This window comes from Bidens hawaiensis, unplaced genomic scaffold (assembly GCF_021521415.1).
Source record: "Bidens hawaiensis isolate Kalapana, Puna unplaced genomic scaffold, B.hawaiensis_p1.1 tig00031174_1, whole genome shotgun sequence".
NCBI classification, from domain to species: domain Eukaryota; kingdom Viridiplantae; phylum Streptophyta; class Magnoliopsida; order Asterales; family Asteraceae; genus Bidens; species Bidens hawaiensis.
In genome coordinates this window covers 194,576-212,577 of record NW_027495244.1, presented here as the reverse complement: position 1 = coordinate 212,577, position 18,002 = coordinate 194,576, and the positions used below count along the sequence as shown (strand labels likewise).

Here is an 18,002-nt window from a genome sequence, read left to right as displayed (position 1 = left end):
TGTGGGTAGGGTGTGACATTGTTTTTTTATTCGGTATCAAACTTTAAATGTGAAAAGTGTAAGAATTATTAGAGTAATTATATTAACGATTGTTTAACTATTGTTATACTATAGTTTTACATAAGAGTAATATATAATAATTATTCTAGTTCATTTTGTTGTAGTGCACTAATTGCTACGATATGACAAAGTATACTAGAGTAACTACAGCGTAATAGTAATTACTTCCGTAGTTACATAATTACTCTAATTCTTTTTATGCGTAATTAAAAATGTTGTATTCAATCCTAATGCATTAAATATAAATATAGAATCTTTATATTCTTTTACAAATTAAATTATCAACGGATTCTCAACTAAAAATATAAATCGACTTCAAGACAAAATATACGCCAACCTACATATTCTATGTACAGAATGTTAGGTTTAGCCTTTTTTTTAGTAGCTTAAAATATGTATTTCTTTTATCTAAATTGGTTTTATTAAATCATCTAATCTAACTATACTATTAAAGCAAGATGATTTTTCCACATTTCATCATTCTAGGATCTTCATATAAAATATCACGTAGATGCCATGTGAACATTTTCCTATTTTATCAAGTCAATCAATTATGCTATATTTGGAAATAAAATAAATTATAGAAATATTATTGATGAATTAATATATATACAATTTCATTAAATGTCCTATTAATATGCTATAAGTTTTTTGAGAAAATTATTGTTTGCGTCCCTGTGGTTTTAAGACAGAGGCACAATGAGTCTCTGAAAAATTTTTTGAACTGGTTGAGTCCCTGTGGTTTCAAAAATGAACCATTTGAGTCCCTTCCGTTAATTAACTTTTAGCGTAAACTTTCATTTTACTGAAACCACAGGGACTCAAATTGTTCGTTTCTAAAACCATATGGACTAAAATTGTTCGTTTCTGAAACCACGGGGACTCAACCAGTTCAAAAAATTTCCCGAGGACTCATTGTGTCTCCGCCCTAAAACCACAGGGACGCAAATAGTAATTTTCTCAAGTTTTTTTTTAGAGATTTATGAATTGTAAAATTTTGTTTATCATTATTTATATAGCTTATTAATCCATAAGGTATATTATTATGTATATTATTAAATTTAACTTTTTTTTATTGTATTTTTTAATCACCCGTGTATCACACGGGTTTTATCCTAGTGTATATATTATTGAACTTGGGCAAAGTTATAATGCAAAGGGAGACAAAACTGAAAAGTATGAGAAGGATTTGAGGCAACAGAAAAAACCCTTAAAAATTCAAAAATAATAATAAAAAAAAATCATAACTCAATATATAAATGAAACGAAAAAAGTTAAAGAGTTAATGGCCATTTCGTCCATGTGGTATTTTGCTATTTTTGCCACTTTAGTCCAAAGTTTGAAATAAGTCCTCATAGTTTTAAACACCAGCCAGTTACGTCCTCCCCGTCTAACGGCATCCAACTATGCCGTTAGTTTAAGGGTACTTTTGTTTTTCTCCTTTTTATTTTGAGTTAATGGTCATTTCGTCCCTATGGTTTGATGCTTTTGCCACTTCATTCCAAAGTTTGAAATTTTGTCAATTTAGTTATTATAGTTTTAAACATTAGCCAATAATTATGTCGCTCAGCCTAACGACATCCAACTATGCCGTTACTTCGTTATCATGTTCCCTTACATGAGGGTCATACATGTCTTTTTAGACATTACGTGAGGGTTATAATCGTCTTTTTAGACATAATCAATAACGTTTAGCCATCTACAACCCTAGAGTTCGACGAATTCAAGAACAACAACACACATGCGATTTAGTGTATCGATTTCTTGAGAAAACATGGAAATGTGGATATTCGACCTCCTGATGTTGATTTTGACCCAGATGTTTGCTACGATATGTTAATCTCTAAACCCTAACTATTACGCATTAATTAAAGAAACGGATTTTAGTTTTTTCAGTGTAGTTCAGTTTCATGGAATTGCTCTGGCTACTTTACCATTGAATTCCACTATGGGGGAGAGTTTAGGAAATGTCTGGAAACTAAATAGGGGGGCGGAGATTATTGTTGTCGACAGAGTAAATGTAGACCTTTTTTGGTCGATGCTTGATGGTTTTGGGCTCGGATTATGCTCTTAGGGGTTATAGACCCAAAAAAAATAATAAAAATAAAAAATGAATTAAATTAAACATTAAATTGACAAAATTTCAAATTTTGGACTGAATTGGCAAAAGTATCAAACCACAGGGACGAATGTGACATTAACTCAAAATACAAAGGAGAAAGACAAAAATATCCTTAAACTAACGGCATAGTTGGATGTCGTTAGACGCGGGGGGGGGGGGCGTAATTGGCTAATGTTTAAAACTATATGGACTAAATTGACAAAATTTAAAACTTTGAACTGAAGTGGAAAAAGTAGCAAACGACAAGGACGAAAATGGCTATTAACTCAAAGTTAAAAAACCAAAATGTTTCCCTCGTCATTCCCGTTCCAAAAAAAAAGACGAAAAGACACAATGCCGAGAAAAAAGACACAATGCCGAAAATGAACAAACAACACAATGATAAACAAAAAAAGACACAATAGATCGCAAAATATAACACAATGCCGAACAAAATATGACATAATGTTGAGTAATATAACACAATATCAAGAAAAAAAAGACACAATGTCATGGAAAAAAACCACAATCAATGACGAAAATAAACAAAAAACACAATGATAAACAAAAAGACACAATGATTTTTTTCACACAACTCTGTCTTTTTCAAGATTTTTTTTTAGAACGAGGAAGACGCTGGAAACATTTTTGTGTTTTTACATTTTTCGATTTTGTATTAAAATTTGAGTTTTTTAAAAAGTGAGTCAAGAATGAAGCGTCAAAATCAGCATGGACCGCTAACATTCCGTCTCAGGAAGCCCAACTCGGGTATTTGGGATAATTCTGAACATTGTTAAAAAAAAAAACCGCAACCACCTTTTAATCTTGGAATTACAATGGTGTTAGACGACATGGTTGACTTAATTAGAGTACTGCTGCTACAGTTTGGGTCAAAAGAAAGCAAACAAATTTTTTACCGGAAATCTCACATTTTGGTAACTTAAGTTAAACAGCAAAAGTAAAAAGTAATGACACTGACGAGAAGCCACATCAAATGGTCACTAGATATAAAGTCAAAACACAATCTTGATGATTTGACTGCCAAAAAAAAAAAAGTCTAATATGTAAGATCGAGTTACCTAGAAGAATTTACTAAATTACAGTGGTCTTAGACGACATGGTTGAATTAATTAGCTAGCTTGCTAGTACTGTTGCTATTGTTTGGGTCAAAAGAAAGCAAACAAATTACACCATGTTTTACCCAGATTTTTCAAAATGTACGTGAAGCTTCTTTTTACTTTGTGGAATGGGATGATGGATTATCACCTACCGCACTATTGCTAACTTGCTCATGCCTATTGCCGTGTGTTGCACATGATAATGCTATGACTAAATTTCATGTGAAGGCTTTAAGCTTTGAGGTAGATCGATACCAATGGAATTTGATACAGATAAGCTGGTGTTACGTTCGAAAAATACTTTCAAAAAATACTTTTAAGGAAATTTAATACGAAACTAATTTGAAGTTAGCAACATGAGACAAACGGATCGAGCTAAAAGAAATACCATCATAAAACTGACGTAACTTGAGATATATCTAAAGTTACATGACTCATAAGTAATAGTCGAAAAATATGTCTTGACGAGCCGGATCATTGAAGCCAGCTTTTGAGCCCAAACCATTATTTAGAAAGTGTTTTCATCGAAACTTAGTACTTACACTTTTGTTGTAAACATACGTGAATTAATTCGCACTTTTATTTTCGTACTCAGTTTTAATCCTAGACTAACAATTTGTATTCAAGATTTGACTAAACCTACCACAATAATTTCCTACAAAAGGAACATGATATAAAGTGGTAGGCGCAATTGGCCTTCTGGTCGAATGGTATGGGGTGATGGTTGAGGCTTAAGATCTTTATGGTCTCACGTACGAAAACCTGACTTAAGGGGTTTTCTCACAGTGGTGGGTTAATTTCCTCCTTCATGGTGTTCCTGGTTAAGTTATGCTAGAAAGGTCAAAATCAGTATGGATTTATGATATCCCGTCTCAGAAACCCCTACCCGGTATTGGGATAGTTGTAAATGCTGTTAAGAAAAAAGAGCAGTAGGCATTTATTGACATTTCAGTTTTCTTATTTGATGATTACTTTCTCTATTTTTCTTAGGTTTCTGGTATGTGTTAGAACTTAGAAGTGAAAAGTGTTAAGAAATTATAATCCATAATTTGGCATGGTTGGCAAAACAGACTCCAGTGTTTGTGTATGACTGTATGTGGTTGTTCTATTAATTAAAAAGGTTTTTCCATATAAGCCCATTTGATCTCAGCAAAAATAAAGCTAGGCCCAAATACCGTATACCTAATCAGTAATCACCCTTAAGTTTGGACTTACGTGGTCTACATTTCATATCTTTACATGTGATTTTCCTCAGCCTTACCATTAAAGATGAGATACAAATACATTGTTAAGTTAATAGAGCTATATTTCTTCAATTAGATCAGTTGTCATCTTTTGTAAGGAAAAAAAATGATAGGAATTCACCGAAAACCTTACTTTAATCCACACATGAGGCTATTAATGTGCTTCTTAAAAGACTATTTAAAAAGCTAAAATTCCTGATAAAAGTATTTATGGTCCAGTTTGGATACTAATTTGATAAACAGTATGAAGTGAACCCATTTCAATTAAGCAATCAATATTCAATACTTGAATTCAAATCGAAGGATCTATCACAGATTAAGAATCAAGAAAGGTATTGGGATTACTGAGAAGAACTGGAGATGGGAAAACTAGACGCTATTATTCTTGCTTATAACCTGAGCGTTTAACTTGTTTGGGCCTGTATTCAACTCTTAAATTGGCCTCTTTGGTTGGACCCATTGGGCTTAGCTTAATAGCGATCATAAATCAAGGTCATAATTAAACATTTTTCAACAAGAAAACTCATAAATCAAATGTACTTAATTCAACAATAAACCGACCAACTTGATAGAACAATGACAACAATATATAAGAGAAAAACGCAAAACAAAAACATCATCTTAAATTATAGTAACTTTGATTTTCAATTCTTTGCAGAGGAGAAATGATTGATGCACATGAATTATAACCCCAAAAAATTTTAGGACACTGAAGGAATCTTCTCTTAGAAATTTTCTTTGTGAAACACAAACGATGTTGATTGATCTGTGAAATATGCGGCTTGTTTTTTCAGCTCTTTTGCTAGTGCTGGTAATCCACAATAGAAAACCCCTGCGAATTATAACAATATTAAGGTTACAAAACATTGCTAACAATATTACCTAGCAAAACTACCCATTAGTTGTCCTTATACATTAGTATTCATAACACAAACAGCTCGGCTTTTCATTATTTATAACTTATATAACGTACATCAACAAGCACAACTAAAATAACACTTTAGTGTGCATGTGTGTATATAGGATGATGTTTATTTCAGAACTTTTAAATAATTTAAGAATTTTAAAAACTCTTAAAACCCAATCATTTTTTTAATATTAATATTAATTGAGTGTAGTTGTATCCCTTATACATTAATGATTATAATTGAAAAACAGTTTTTACAAATATCTAATTTTTTTTACACATGTGTAAACTTGCTAATCATATATGTAATTACAAATTTATATATAAAAAATGATAAAACTGCATTCAAATAAAATTAATATAGAAAAAAACTAAAAGAATTGGTTATTGGTTAAAAGTTCTTAAAGTTTTTAAATTTTTTGAGGTTTGAAAGAAACCCAACCTATATGTATTTATTGAATGTGAATTTGTCTATTATTTAAAGCTTGAAAGTCATGTAAATTGTATCTTTAACTGATATAATCTTCAAATCAAAATCAGGTTTTTTACTTACATATTTAAATCACTGTTATAAAAAATATTGTTTGTGTAATAACGGCACAACTTGTTGCCTATTTGCCTTCTGTATCGTTGTAAACACTATTTAATGGAATGAAAAATTAAGGCAATGGTTAGTTTTAAAACCAAAAAATAATAATAATAAAAATAAAAAATATTTGCGCGTCGTACAAGCCAAACCTGGCTTGTCATGATCTATACCAAATAATTATTAAAGGCATGTTTCAACTGATCAACCCATATGTCATGTCATCTGGGTCTAAACTGGAAGTAGCCTTTCTATCCTATGGGTTAGGGAAAAGGTTTGCGCTCAAGCCTCTCAAGACCATAAAATATAAATTACGGATTTGTTTGTTATAAAGAAACTAAGAAAGTGAGAATGAGTTAGTAGGACTTACCTATTCTGGAACCTTTGTGATTTTCAGCAATTCCTTTGTAAACATCATGCCAATTAGGCCTAGCAAAATGAGACTTAACGCGAGTACCAGACACAACATCAACACCTTTTTTAGCATGGTAAAGTGACTGAAGCATAGTAATTAATGTAGATCTCGCGTCATCTTCCTTAAAAACACTTGTGCAATGATTGTGAATCTCTATAACACCATTTTTGCATGTCTCAGCAACCTCATTCATATCATCTTTAAACCAAGCAAACGACTCTTGTTCCTTAGTGACCCAATAGAAGTAAGCCCGCTTTGTTATAAAGTCATGTGCACGCGTTGGACTCAGATTATCCTTTTGTAAACCATTTTCCAATGCATATTCTTGTTCTTCCTTGGCTTTCATGTTATTCGCAATGTCTTTCACAATACTGATCATTGGGGTGGCTCCAATTCCTGAGCCCACTAGCAACACCACTTCAAAATTTTTGTAGTCTTGTGCCGGTGCACCATATGGACCGTCGATTATAACTTTTGGGACCCTGTCAAAAGTTTTGATTAACTCATTTAATACACACATCTAAATTTTAACACTCTATGATGGGGAAATGAGTCCAATTAGATTTGGTTGGAACAAGCTGTTCTAGAAGCGGTCCAAACACCACGGTTTGGACTCAGTGCACTTATGAAAATTTTTTGTTGCTGAATTGTGTTGGAGTTAATTCCAGAACTCGAGTTATGGGTCAGGAAGGTGGGGCCGGTTCAAGCTAATGGATCGATCTCATTAATTAATTAATTATTGCAATTAGAGATATTATCTATGTTATTTATTAGATAGAAATGGAATTTTATTTAATAGATAAATAGGTGGTGCTTTACTCTAATTGTAATCGAGCCTGTATATAACCCTAAATAATTCATGTAAGGGTTGATGAAGAATTGATCTATGTTTTGAGTTATTTTCTTGATTAATAAAATTGGTGAGTTGTGCCAAATATACTCTGGTGTTTAATTAGATCTGGGCCATTAAATTGTTCTTATAATAAAAGAATTTAAGAGTGTTGGCACAATTGTTGTTTGACCCAAGTGTAAATCCCTGCTCAAGAGTTATTTGGTTTTATTATATTTGGTAATGTCTTGACTAGCAAGTTAGGTTAGTCTATATAAACCGAGTTATGGTTAGACATTAGAATAAGAGAAGTTAGGTTAGTGTAACCAAGTTAGGGTTCATCAAGAGTCAAACCGAGTTAGAGTTTGAGGGTTTGTAATCAATATTTTGAGTTATATTTTCTGATTAGTATAAACGAGAGTTAGTCGTTTACTTTGGTGTTTGATTATCGATCTGGAACTTGAATTGGTATCAGAGCCAAATTCAAGAAATCGATAATCGGTATCGTGATCGGCGGCGAACGGTGGCAGGTCAGGTGAACCTGTGTGGCATTCTTTATTGTTCGGAGGTCACGATCGAAAGAAAGGACAAAATTCCGTTGATTGGATATTGTAGCAGATGATTGGGTTTTCTGGCTTAAGTGTTTTTTGTCTTTTTGTGATAAAAGTCAACAGGAAGTTTAAGAATTGAAGTAGAAAGAGTTTTAACTTTTATTCTTTTGTACTCCGATTAAACAAACGAGGAAAAATAGTTAGTGGGGTTAAAAAAGGAAAATAAGAAGAAAATCCAAGAGAAGTTCTTTCTTGTGTGGTGAGGAGTAGTTCAAGAAAAAAAAAGCAAAGTCGGTTTATTATTTTTCTGGTTTAAACAAGTTGGTTTAATCACTATGGGTGGTTATTTTTATTTGGGTTGAACGAGTAAGTTTGATTCAAAGTTTGTTTTTTGCACGGGTTGAACGAGTAAGGTTTTAACCAAGGTTTGATTTATTTTGTGAACAAGCGGGTTCGGTTCTGAAAAGTTGTTCGGACTGATTGGAGCAAAGGGGTTCGACGTCAATGGCAGGTGATGAAGAAAGACCGGTAATCCAACCCAAAGCGAGTGGGGGGATTTCGTTACAGGTTCCAAAGCTGAATGGAACTAATTACATCACATGGGCGATTGTGGTGGAAGCAATCTTGGATGATCAAGACTTATGGGATGTTGTTCAACCGGAAGAAGGTGCGGTTATTGATGCGAAAAAGAATAAAACGGCAAGATTGTTTTTGTTTCAAGTGGTGGATGGTGATATTCTTCTTCAGATTTCTCAATACAAGAATGTCCGAGATATATGAACGGCTTTGAAGGCACGATATGTTGGGGCCGAGCGAGTTCAAAAGGCTCGACTGCTAACGTTGAAAAGTGAATTTGAGAAACTCAAGATGGCGGAAAACGAGACTGTTGATGAGTTTGCAGGAAAAATAACAAGTATGGTTTCAAAGGCAACAAGTCTAGGTCACGTGTTCGAGCAAGATGTCTTGGTGAAAAAGTTACTAGATGCGGTTCCTGACAAATACTTTCAACTCGTAGCCTCAATCGAGCAAAGTGTTGATCTCGATAGTTTGATGTTTGAAGATGCTATTGGAAGAGTGAATTTGAGAAACTCAAAAGGCTCGACTGCTAACGTTGAAAAGTGAATTTGAGAAACTCAAGATGGCGGAAAACGAGACTGTTGACGAGTTTGCAGGAAAAATAACAAGTATGGTTTCAAAGACAACAAGTCTAGGTCACGTGTTCGAGCAAGATGTCTTGGTGAAAAAGTTACTAGATGCGGTTCCTGACAAATACTTTCAATTCGTAGCCTCAATCGAGCAAAGTGTTGATCTCGATAGTTTGATGTTTGAAGATGCTATTGGAAGACTTAAGGCGTTTGAGGAACGTCTACGAGGGAGATAGCGTGCTTCAAATTCACAAGGTCAGTTACTTTTCAGTCGATCGGAAAGTGGTTATAAAGGCAAGTCGTGTGATCAGTCCGGTAGCCGAGGTAAGGGTTGGCCGAGTTCACAGGGATGTGGAAGAGGCCGTGAAACCGGAGGTCAAGACCGAGACGATGAGGACCAAGATGGGTGCGAAAACCGAGGGGGTCAAGATCGTGGGTCAAGTCATAAGGGACAAAGAAGAACCAATGATCGTCAAAGGGGAAGAAATGATAGATCACAAGTTCAGTGTTACCGTTGTGATGAGTTTGGTCACTTTGCATCTATGTGCCCGGAACGTATGAAGAAAAAGGAAGAATCTAATTTGAACAAAGTTGATGATTTTGATCCATCTTTGTTTATGATTAAAGAAGAAAAGACGGTTTTACTGAATGAAGACGGTGTGATTCCAAAGCGTTTCGAAACCGAACCGATGGAGAAAGATGTTTGGTATCTCGACAACGGAGCATCGAATCACATGACGGGTAATAAAGCGTACTTTTATGAATTGGATGAACAAGAAACGGGAACGGTGAAGTTCGGAGATGAATCTTGTATTGATATTCGGGAAAAAGGGTTGAAGGGAAAACGGGGGAGCAGCACCTGTTAAACGATGTCTACTACATCCCGAGCCTATAGTGCAATATCATAAGTCTTGGTCAGGCAACGGAAGGTGGATGCGAGATTCACATGAAACATGATTTGCTAACCATTAAAGATGATACAGGTAAGCTTTTGATGAAGGTGACAAGGACCAATGACAGATTGTACAAGATTAGCCTCAAGACAGCAAGTCCCGGCAAACGAGATAACATTGGAATGAAGAATTTTGCATGTAGAGATCTTCAAAGTATTGGATTGAAAGAATACAAGCCGGTTGCGAGTCAGATTCCAATCAAAGATTCAAGTTCCAAAATTCAAAGCCCAAAGAATTGTGTTCAAGAAACTAAACACGTGGTCAAGAAAGTGATTCAAGCCCAAGAGAAAGTGTCTAATGATCAAACGAAGCAAGTGCTACTTCAAGCCAAGTGGAGCCCAAAGAACATTGCAAGAGATCAAGAAAAGCCTCGGGAGAATCAAGAGAATGATGACAAGCGTGAAGTTAAAGATCCGCCAATTTCGAGTAGGAAATTAGGGGGTGAGTCGGATGAGTCGGATACAACAATTGGGGGGGTGATTGTTGGCACAATTGTTGTTTGGCCCAAGTGTAAAGCCCAGCCCAAGAGTTATTAGGTTTTATTATATTTGGTAATGTCTTGACTAGCAAGTTAGGTTAGTCTATATAAGCCGAGTTATGGTTAAACATTAGAATAAGAGAAGTTGGTGTAACCAAGTTAGGGTTCATCAGGAGTCAAACCGAGTTAGGGTTTGAGGGTTTGTAATCAGTTTTTTGAGTTATATTTTCTGATTAGTATAAACGAGAGTTAGTCATTTACTTTGGTGTTTAATTATCGATCTGGGACTTGAAAGAGATTGTATGCATATTTAAACTTTTAAACCAAATGCACATAAAAATCTAAATCACATGAGAAAAGATGGGTCGGTTGGTGGATTAGGTTTGTTAATAAGTCACTAAGTAACGGTTGAAATAGTTTTGGTTGATGTACCAACACTTATGGGGGAGTTTATTATATTCCACTAGACTTGTAAAATACATTTGTTCTTAATGCATAATACATGGGGGAAACATATCATTTTGTAAATTTAAAGTGGATATCAGAAATTATCTCCTTTGACCATTTTCTTTACTTTTTTCAGTGAATCCCATTTTAGTCTAGAGATTTAAATCGTTACTATGATATTAGTGTTCTTTAGTCATTAGTTACTAGTAACTGGTGTACGCTGCCCGTTTCAGCTGGTGCAAAAAGATGGCAATCAAACCATAAACCATTAACCCAACGCGCGCGTTACTCAGCCAGTCTATCTTATCACCTTTAATTATAAAAAACCAGTATGTATATATAATGATTAATGATAATCTTGAACAGTTAAACTCGCTTACAGTGGACTGTCTTCAGGGTAATCAGCTCTAAAAATCCCAGTTGCCTATCAAAGACCAAAAACACATGTTAGGTGAGATAATTAACTAACAACACTCTGATTAACCAACTTTAATAATAAATAGTACGTATTACATTTGGATCTCTAAAGGTTTGGTTTATTTTCTTAGTCCAGTCACCACTCTCTCGGATATGCACGCTCAAGTAGTCATCACCAGGGGCAGATGTAATGGAAAATGGGTGCCTGTTAATTAACATGAATTAATTACACAAGTTACTACATTATACTATACACAATTTATAAATCATTTTTCGATGTTTTTAAGGTATAATTTACCATTCAAATGGAGAGACAGCAGCACACTTGACAAATATGTATTCTCCACTCTTGAATTCGAAGGTTTTAGGCTTCTTCATTCGAAGTGCCAGTACCCCTCTAGGTACGCTAGGATAAGAATCCACCTAATTTAACAGAGCATTATTTTTTAAATATCTCAACGATAAAACATAACCAAAATCGATCAATTCATATGTTGAATGATAAACGTGTAAGGTTTTTTTTTAATTAATAATCTAAATATGATTCATCCATAATATATACGGTGTTACATGGTAAACATATGGTTCTCAACGATCCTAACGGTTGACTAATAACATTGGAAACTAAATATGAGATAATTAATAACAACTATACTAAATACTGATAATAATAAATAGGGAAATGACACAACCACTAGCTTGGTCACTACCAAAAAGTTGGCTATTTTCCGACAACGTTTTTCGTAGGAAAATTGTCAGAAACAACCTATAGCGACAAATATCAAACAAAAAGGTGTTGTCAAAAAAATTGTCGTAGGAAAAACCTATCTAGTGAACATTCCGGCAAAACTTCCATCAAATTAGCCACAAAAATAAATTGTCGTTAACTTCCCACAAAAACTATTTTTTGTTTTTCTTTGTGTTAGCTACAATTTTCCTACAAAATTGTGTTTTTAACAATTATTTTATATTCATTAATAAAAATATTAATTACGTTATTAATTCTTTCATTAATTAAGACATGATGAAAATACGAGTTTTAGTTAAAAAAAACAGGACATTAAATGTGTCATTTTGGCAACATATTTTCCATATCATGCCAACACATTCAACATGGTGCGGTAGAATTCAGTCTGTAGTCATTTTCTTAATAAAGAAAAGTCAAATGATATCCTTCAACAAGCATGCTTTTATTAAAGTTAACTATCCTTCAACAAGCATGCTTTTATTAGTTCTGTTATTTTTTTATTGGTTAAATTGTTAAAAGGACAAATTTGTCCAAATGTGCAAGACACATTATTGTAACAAAATAAGAATGATTTCAGTTACTTCCTTAGTATATTTAAGGAAAAAAAGTGAAATTTCTTATATATCTAAAAGGAGGAAAAGTGTAATTTAGTGTAATTTACTCTTGACTTTAATAAAAATAATAATGACTACCATTGAAGGCTCAAAACACTCATCTATAATAGAAAATCCAAAGCACACGAGTTTGTACGATTATACCTTAAGTACACTGGTTGGGTCAACACGAGACCGGAACGTCCTTATCAATCTCTCGCAAGCGTAGAGCGAGATTGGAACCGCCAAGTACATCCAAGTCTGTATCGAGGAAAGGTTATTATACAATGATAAATAAAACGGTTTATAAAATGAGAGAACGTAACGGACCGTTTTCTTGTACCATTCCTTGGTGAGGTAAAGTTTGATCCCATGAACTATAAGCAGTGCATACACAATAACTAAAAGGTGGTGGGAATACCAAAAGACATTAAATCCCGTTAATTTGTTTAGAAAGGTAATAAATTCCGTTAACTTGGTTCCAATTGCACGAAATGGCTTCGAGTTCTTGAAGGGATTAAATCTGGTTAATTTATTCGAAATTGAGGGTAGTTTAAGGCCTTTTCTTAGCCATGCTAGTGTAAAGGCTATAGTCATTAGTACCATCATTATTATTCCCGTGTATCCTTCTACTTCCTTCAGGAAATGCCAATAGTTTTGGGGTTGATCCCCGAAATAGTGTTGCATCGGTTTATACTCTTCCTCCGTTGCATGGATTAATCGGGGAAAGTCACATGCTAAATGGGTAATCGCGTGTAACCCAACTCCAATCGCGATCACAGCTGCAATCACCTGTGACGGTATAAAGTTGCACTAAATTAAAATGGTATTTTCGAATAGAGGCCGCAATAATAAGTTATACAACATTCTAAGAAACATTGCAAATTAGTAAGGAAGAATAGGAATTTAATCGAACCGAACAAATATGAAAGTTCACTTATTCGTGCTTGCTACTTTAAATTTAATTGAACAAGCAAAAGCATGAGAACACTTCAACAAACAGATTTTGTAGCTTGTTAGTTTTTGCTTGTTCGTTAATATTCTAAATGAATATAATTAAAAAACGAAACGAAACGAAACACCTTTGAAATAAATAATATGATTTGTTTAAAGTCTGAATAGAACATCGTCATATGATTCTACAATATCCAACATTTTTTAAAGTCTAAATGCCATTAGTCAAATTTTTAATGCAAATAGTCGAGAGCTGAAAACTAAATGAGATTTCCTTAATATATCTTTACTCAATGCTTGTTTTTAAAATATGATTAGGTTGTGAGCTAGCAAATGCATAATGGGTCTATTAGTATTATTAATAACCCACAAATAAATTTAAATAAAAATTGTAAATGAGCATAAAAGTAATTGAACATTAACAAAGTTCACTGAGTATTGTAAATGAACAAATGAGACATGTATTTATGTCCGTTCGTTAAATTAAATTAACCAAATAGAAGTTTGTTCATGTTTAATCGTTTACTAAATTAACAAAAAATAAATGAACATCCTATCGAATGATTCACTTAAATGTCCGTTTCAATTACATGCCAAGCAAGAAGTTTTTCTAATGTGAGAATATCGACTTACTTGGTGGAAATTAATATTGTCATCGAACGGAACCACAGCACCCAACTTAGTCTTGTTCCTTAACCATGTAATTGTGTTCCGACAAACAGGTAATAACATAATCGCCATGTTTAGTTTCAAAGTCTCGGCTGCACCCTTAGCTATACATACACACGGTCCCATTACATCATATACAGCTCGGTGTTTGTATTGAATGTATTTCCAAGTAAACAAACCAACCATTATTCCTATCCAAAGTACAACCACCCAGCATCTCTTCCAGTTATCATGTAAAAAGCGCATCATTTTCGACTGTTGTCCAGACGATTTGCTTAAGTGTTGTGTTTCTCCTCTCTTGTTTTTGGTTGCTGCATCTTTTAATGCCTTCTCCAACTTGCCAATCTGTTTAGTCATTCCACATTGACCACTAAAATATTACCAAACAAACCATGTCAAATGTTATTGTGTAATCTGTAACTGTACCTTGATGTAACCGAGTTTTTCCATGTCTAGTTCTTCCATGATCAATGTTGCATATAAATCTGCATCGGTTTTAATAGTTGATAACTTGTTGGCTGATGCGCTTGCCGCGATAATCTGCATCACATGTGCATCAATTGTATATAATAGTTAGCATTAGAGAAATATATTAGTTGGAGTTTATTATACGACAAGTTTTTTCTATAGTTCTCCGTGTCTTGATCATGACCGGGACGCATTGTATATTGATTAGATTTTGTCTATTATTATTTTCCTTTATGGCCGTTGCTAGATACTAGATCCTTGTCCCGCAGCTTCTGCCCTCGCAAAGTTTCTTACTGTTTACGCTTCTATGGTAATTATTTTCATTTTTTTTAGATTGTTTGTTCTTTTGTACCAACATATTCATTAGACCAAGGCTAATTGTTCAATTTCCTCCCACTTCGAATATGAGGTTTCAGATGACATACATTAGTTAAGGTTAATTTATTGTATCTTTATTATAAGTTAGGATATAATGACTTTACTATATTTCTTTTCTAATTACCCTCGTTGTAGTCATATCTATAACTGCTTAATATTACGTACATAATTAATAACTTAAGGTTTTGTCATTACTTTATAGATCATCTAACTTTACCTATTAATTTTGACAAAAGATGATGTGATTATCGGATAATGACGTGCTTAAATATACTGAATTTGATTGATTATTCACTAAGCGGCTGTTTGGCAATATTGTGATGAATTATTAAGAGGACTAAATTAAGAGATGGTCTATGATTTATTCAGTATGTCTATGAAACTTAACCATTAAGAGACTATAATAAATAGTTAAGATGCGTCTTTTTAGTTAACCAAACACTCTAATTCAGAAGTACGTTCTTAATGGAATTATTAAAAGGCTAATAAACAGTAACTTCTGAATTATCAAACTTCAAAGAAAAACGCATCCTCACTTCTAAAACAAGTTATCTATGACCTACTTCTTGTATTCCTAAACACCTGTAAGATAAATGTGTGTTCCTTAATACATACCTCCTTGATTTCGTCTTTTGTTATTTTACCATCTTTATCTTTATCAATCCTGCATTATATGTATACAGGTATATAAATATTCCTCAAGCAATAATATGAATTAGTTAAGAATATATATTAAACACTCACATGTCCAGGTAAATCTGTAGCCTTGAATCAAAACTTTGATTAGCAATTTCAGCACAAAATTCCTTAAATTGTTCTTTGTTAATTGAATTACCACTTATATTCGTTCGCCGGCAAAGTGAATCAAACAAATCCCCAGCGAAATCTTTTGAATCTTTGTTCATCCCTACCAAATATACAAAGGTAAAAGTATAAAGCTCATGAACAAAAAGTAAACCAATATTATAAAACAGTGTGACAACAAACTAAAATCTTAAAAAGTTCTAATAAAGGATGAAACTCTAATTTGAGTGAAGGCACATGGAAGGAAAATGAAAAACAAGCTATGAATTATGCGTTACCAATGCATTCACCGAACAATGAACGTTGAAGTAAGCCATTGTGATCCTTGAATTTTTCAAACTGCTCATTCAAATCATCATCCTTGCTAATATTAAACTTGAGCCCCTTGGGATCAGCTGCAGCATCAGCTGAGACGGGTTGTTGTTTTGATAAGGCATTCAAATGCATCAACGTTTTAGACAGTTGTTGGATTCTTGATGACACTTTCTCCAAATTCAGCTCCTGATTACTTCCCGAAGCGCCTTCAAGAAAATTATGCCGAACATTTTTCCAGTGACCTCCTCTTTTGTTCGACGGACCACCTCCATCATCCGTAGCCATTTTAATGTTGCACACAAAACTTACAAACAAATGAATTGAAATTTAAATTAATTGATATTGGCCTGTTAATATATGAAAAAATGTGAAGAATGATTGTGGAATTTATTGGTATGTTGTTATTGTGGGAAGAAAAAAGAAAGAGAAAGATCCCACTTATATAGATCGTGTGTAAGTCAACATATGTATATTATGCCAAACAGTTGTATATGAACGTTTTTTATGAACCAAAATTAATTGTATACACGCTGTACACCAATTTTTATAATAATGAGACTTTGGTTCAAGTCATTATGAATAAACAATTTCATAAATTAATCAATATCGTTCATTTGTATAATGATATATTGGAGTTGCAACGGGCAATACCTGGACAGTACCCAGACTGGACCGCTATTCAAACCCCTAACGGTTCGCTATGGGTTTGTTAACCCAATTAAGTGATCTGCGGGGTGTTGAAATGTGGCAGATAACGACGCATGGATTTGTGGCAAATGTCATGACTCGGTTATCTGACGGACCGCAAACAATCAGCTGGCGTCTAGATATTTTTGGTGGCGGACCACTAGCATTTTGCCCGACGGTCCGCTAGAGGTCTCAAGATCAGCCTATAAATAGGGTAATTCGGGTAAAGTTGGAAATAATTCCAGAACCTGATTCTCTATTGATATTTGTACCATGTTCCCATGCCTATACAGACTACCAAGCGTTACTTTAACACCAAGATTTCCGGAGTCCTGACGATTGTTCAAGCAAAGATTGTGTCTGATCACCAAAGCCTTAGCCCGACCATATAGCTAGTTGTAAGTTTTTAAGGTAATGGTTATTGCTTTAGTGAATTATTATCTAAGCTAAGACCTTATATGTGGGTATAGTCAAACCTTTGAAAAGTTTAAACTATCGTTATTAGTTTTTGTCACATAAGGGTTTCGACAAATGTACGTTTCTTCATGATGAAGAGACGTCTTTATTTAATGAAAGAGTAATGCACGACTAGTCAAACAAAAGGCCGAAGGTTGTCTGTTGTGAATTGTGATAGTCTATTAAATGTTTTTGTATGCGATCAAGTTTTATTATTTTTATCAAGTTTAAAATCATACAACATTTTAAATTTTAAACACTTTCAAAATTACCTACCAAGGATCTATTTATTTTGAACTTAAGAAATTTAAGTTTAGACCAAGCATAAGGTGTTCATATTACAACCTTTATGTTACTCTTGACAGGGAGCGTAGAGAACGACAAAGATGTAGGTCCCAACGTGGGTGGATCTAACAATAGTCTTAGATCAACCGAGCTTAGTGCTAGCGGAAATCACACTAAGCCACCTAAGCGGTCTCGGATCTTGAGATGTTATTTTCAATTAGTTTGAGAGAAGGAGAGAGAAAGCCGAGAGAAGAAGAAGAGATTTATAACAAAAGGTTTTTCTCTTTGAATATCAACAACTAGTTTTCTCACTTTCCAACTCATTACTTCTCATAGCATGCTTCCTATTTATAGGGAAGCATGCATGATAAGTAAGTCACATCAATGGCCCAAT

At 33.9% G+C, this 18,002-nt stretch overlaps 1 protein-coding gene across 1 annotated transcript; it reads right to left on the bottom strand.

Moving 5' to 3' along the window:
• Nucleotides 1–5,248: 5,248 nt before the first annotated feature.
• On the bottom strand, nucleotides 5,249–16,465 carry LOC143581771 (respiratory burst oxidase homolog protein C-like). The gene is made up of 12 exons (XM_077064472.1): nucleotides 16,144–16,465; nucleotides 15,806–15,968; nucleotides 15,677–15,725; nucleotides 14,642–14,755; nucleotides 14,180–14,560; nucleotides 12,923–13,384; nucleotides 12,758–12,853; nucleotides 11,550–11,674; nucleotides 11,348–11,456; nucleotides 11,215–11,258; nucleotides 6,387–6,913; nucleotides 5,249–5,355 (listed from the first exon to the last, which is right to left on the bottom strand). Exons 1-12 carry the CDS (start codon nucleotides 16,463–16,465, stop codon nucleotides 5,249–5,251), a joined length of 2,499 nt encoding a protein of 832 aa, XP_076920587.1.
• Between the last annotated feature and the right edge of the window lie 1,537 nt (nucleotides 16,466–18,002).

Coding starts and splice junctions, on each gene's coding strand:
- LOC143581771 (XM_077064472.1), bottom strand. CDS start 16,465: ATGGCTACGGATGATGGAGGTGGTCCGTCGAACAAAAGAGGAGGTCAC. Junction 14,561..14,641: donor AAAAACTCGGTTACATCAAG/GTACAGTTACAG, acceptor ATGACTAAACAG/ATTGGCAAGTTGGAGAAGGC. Junction 13,385..14,179: donor ACAATATTAATTTCCACCAA/GTAAGTCGATAT, acceptor ATACCGTCACAG/GTGATTGCAGCTGTGATCGC.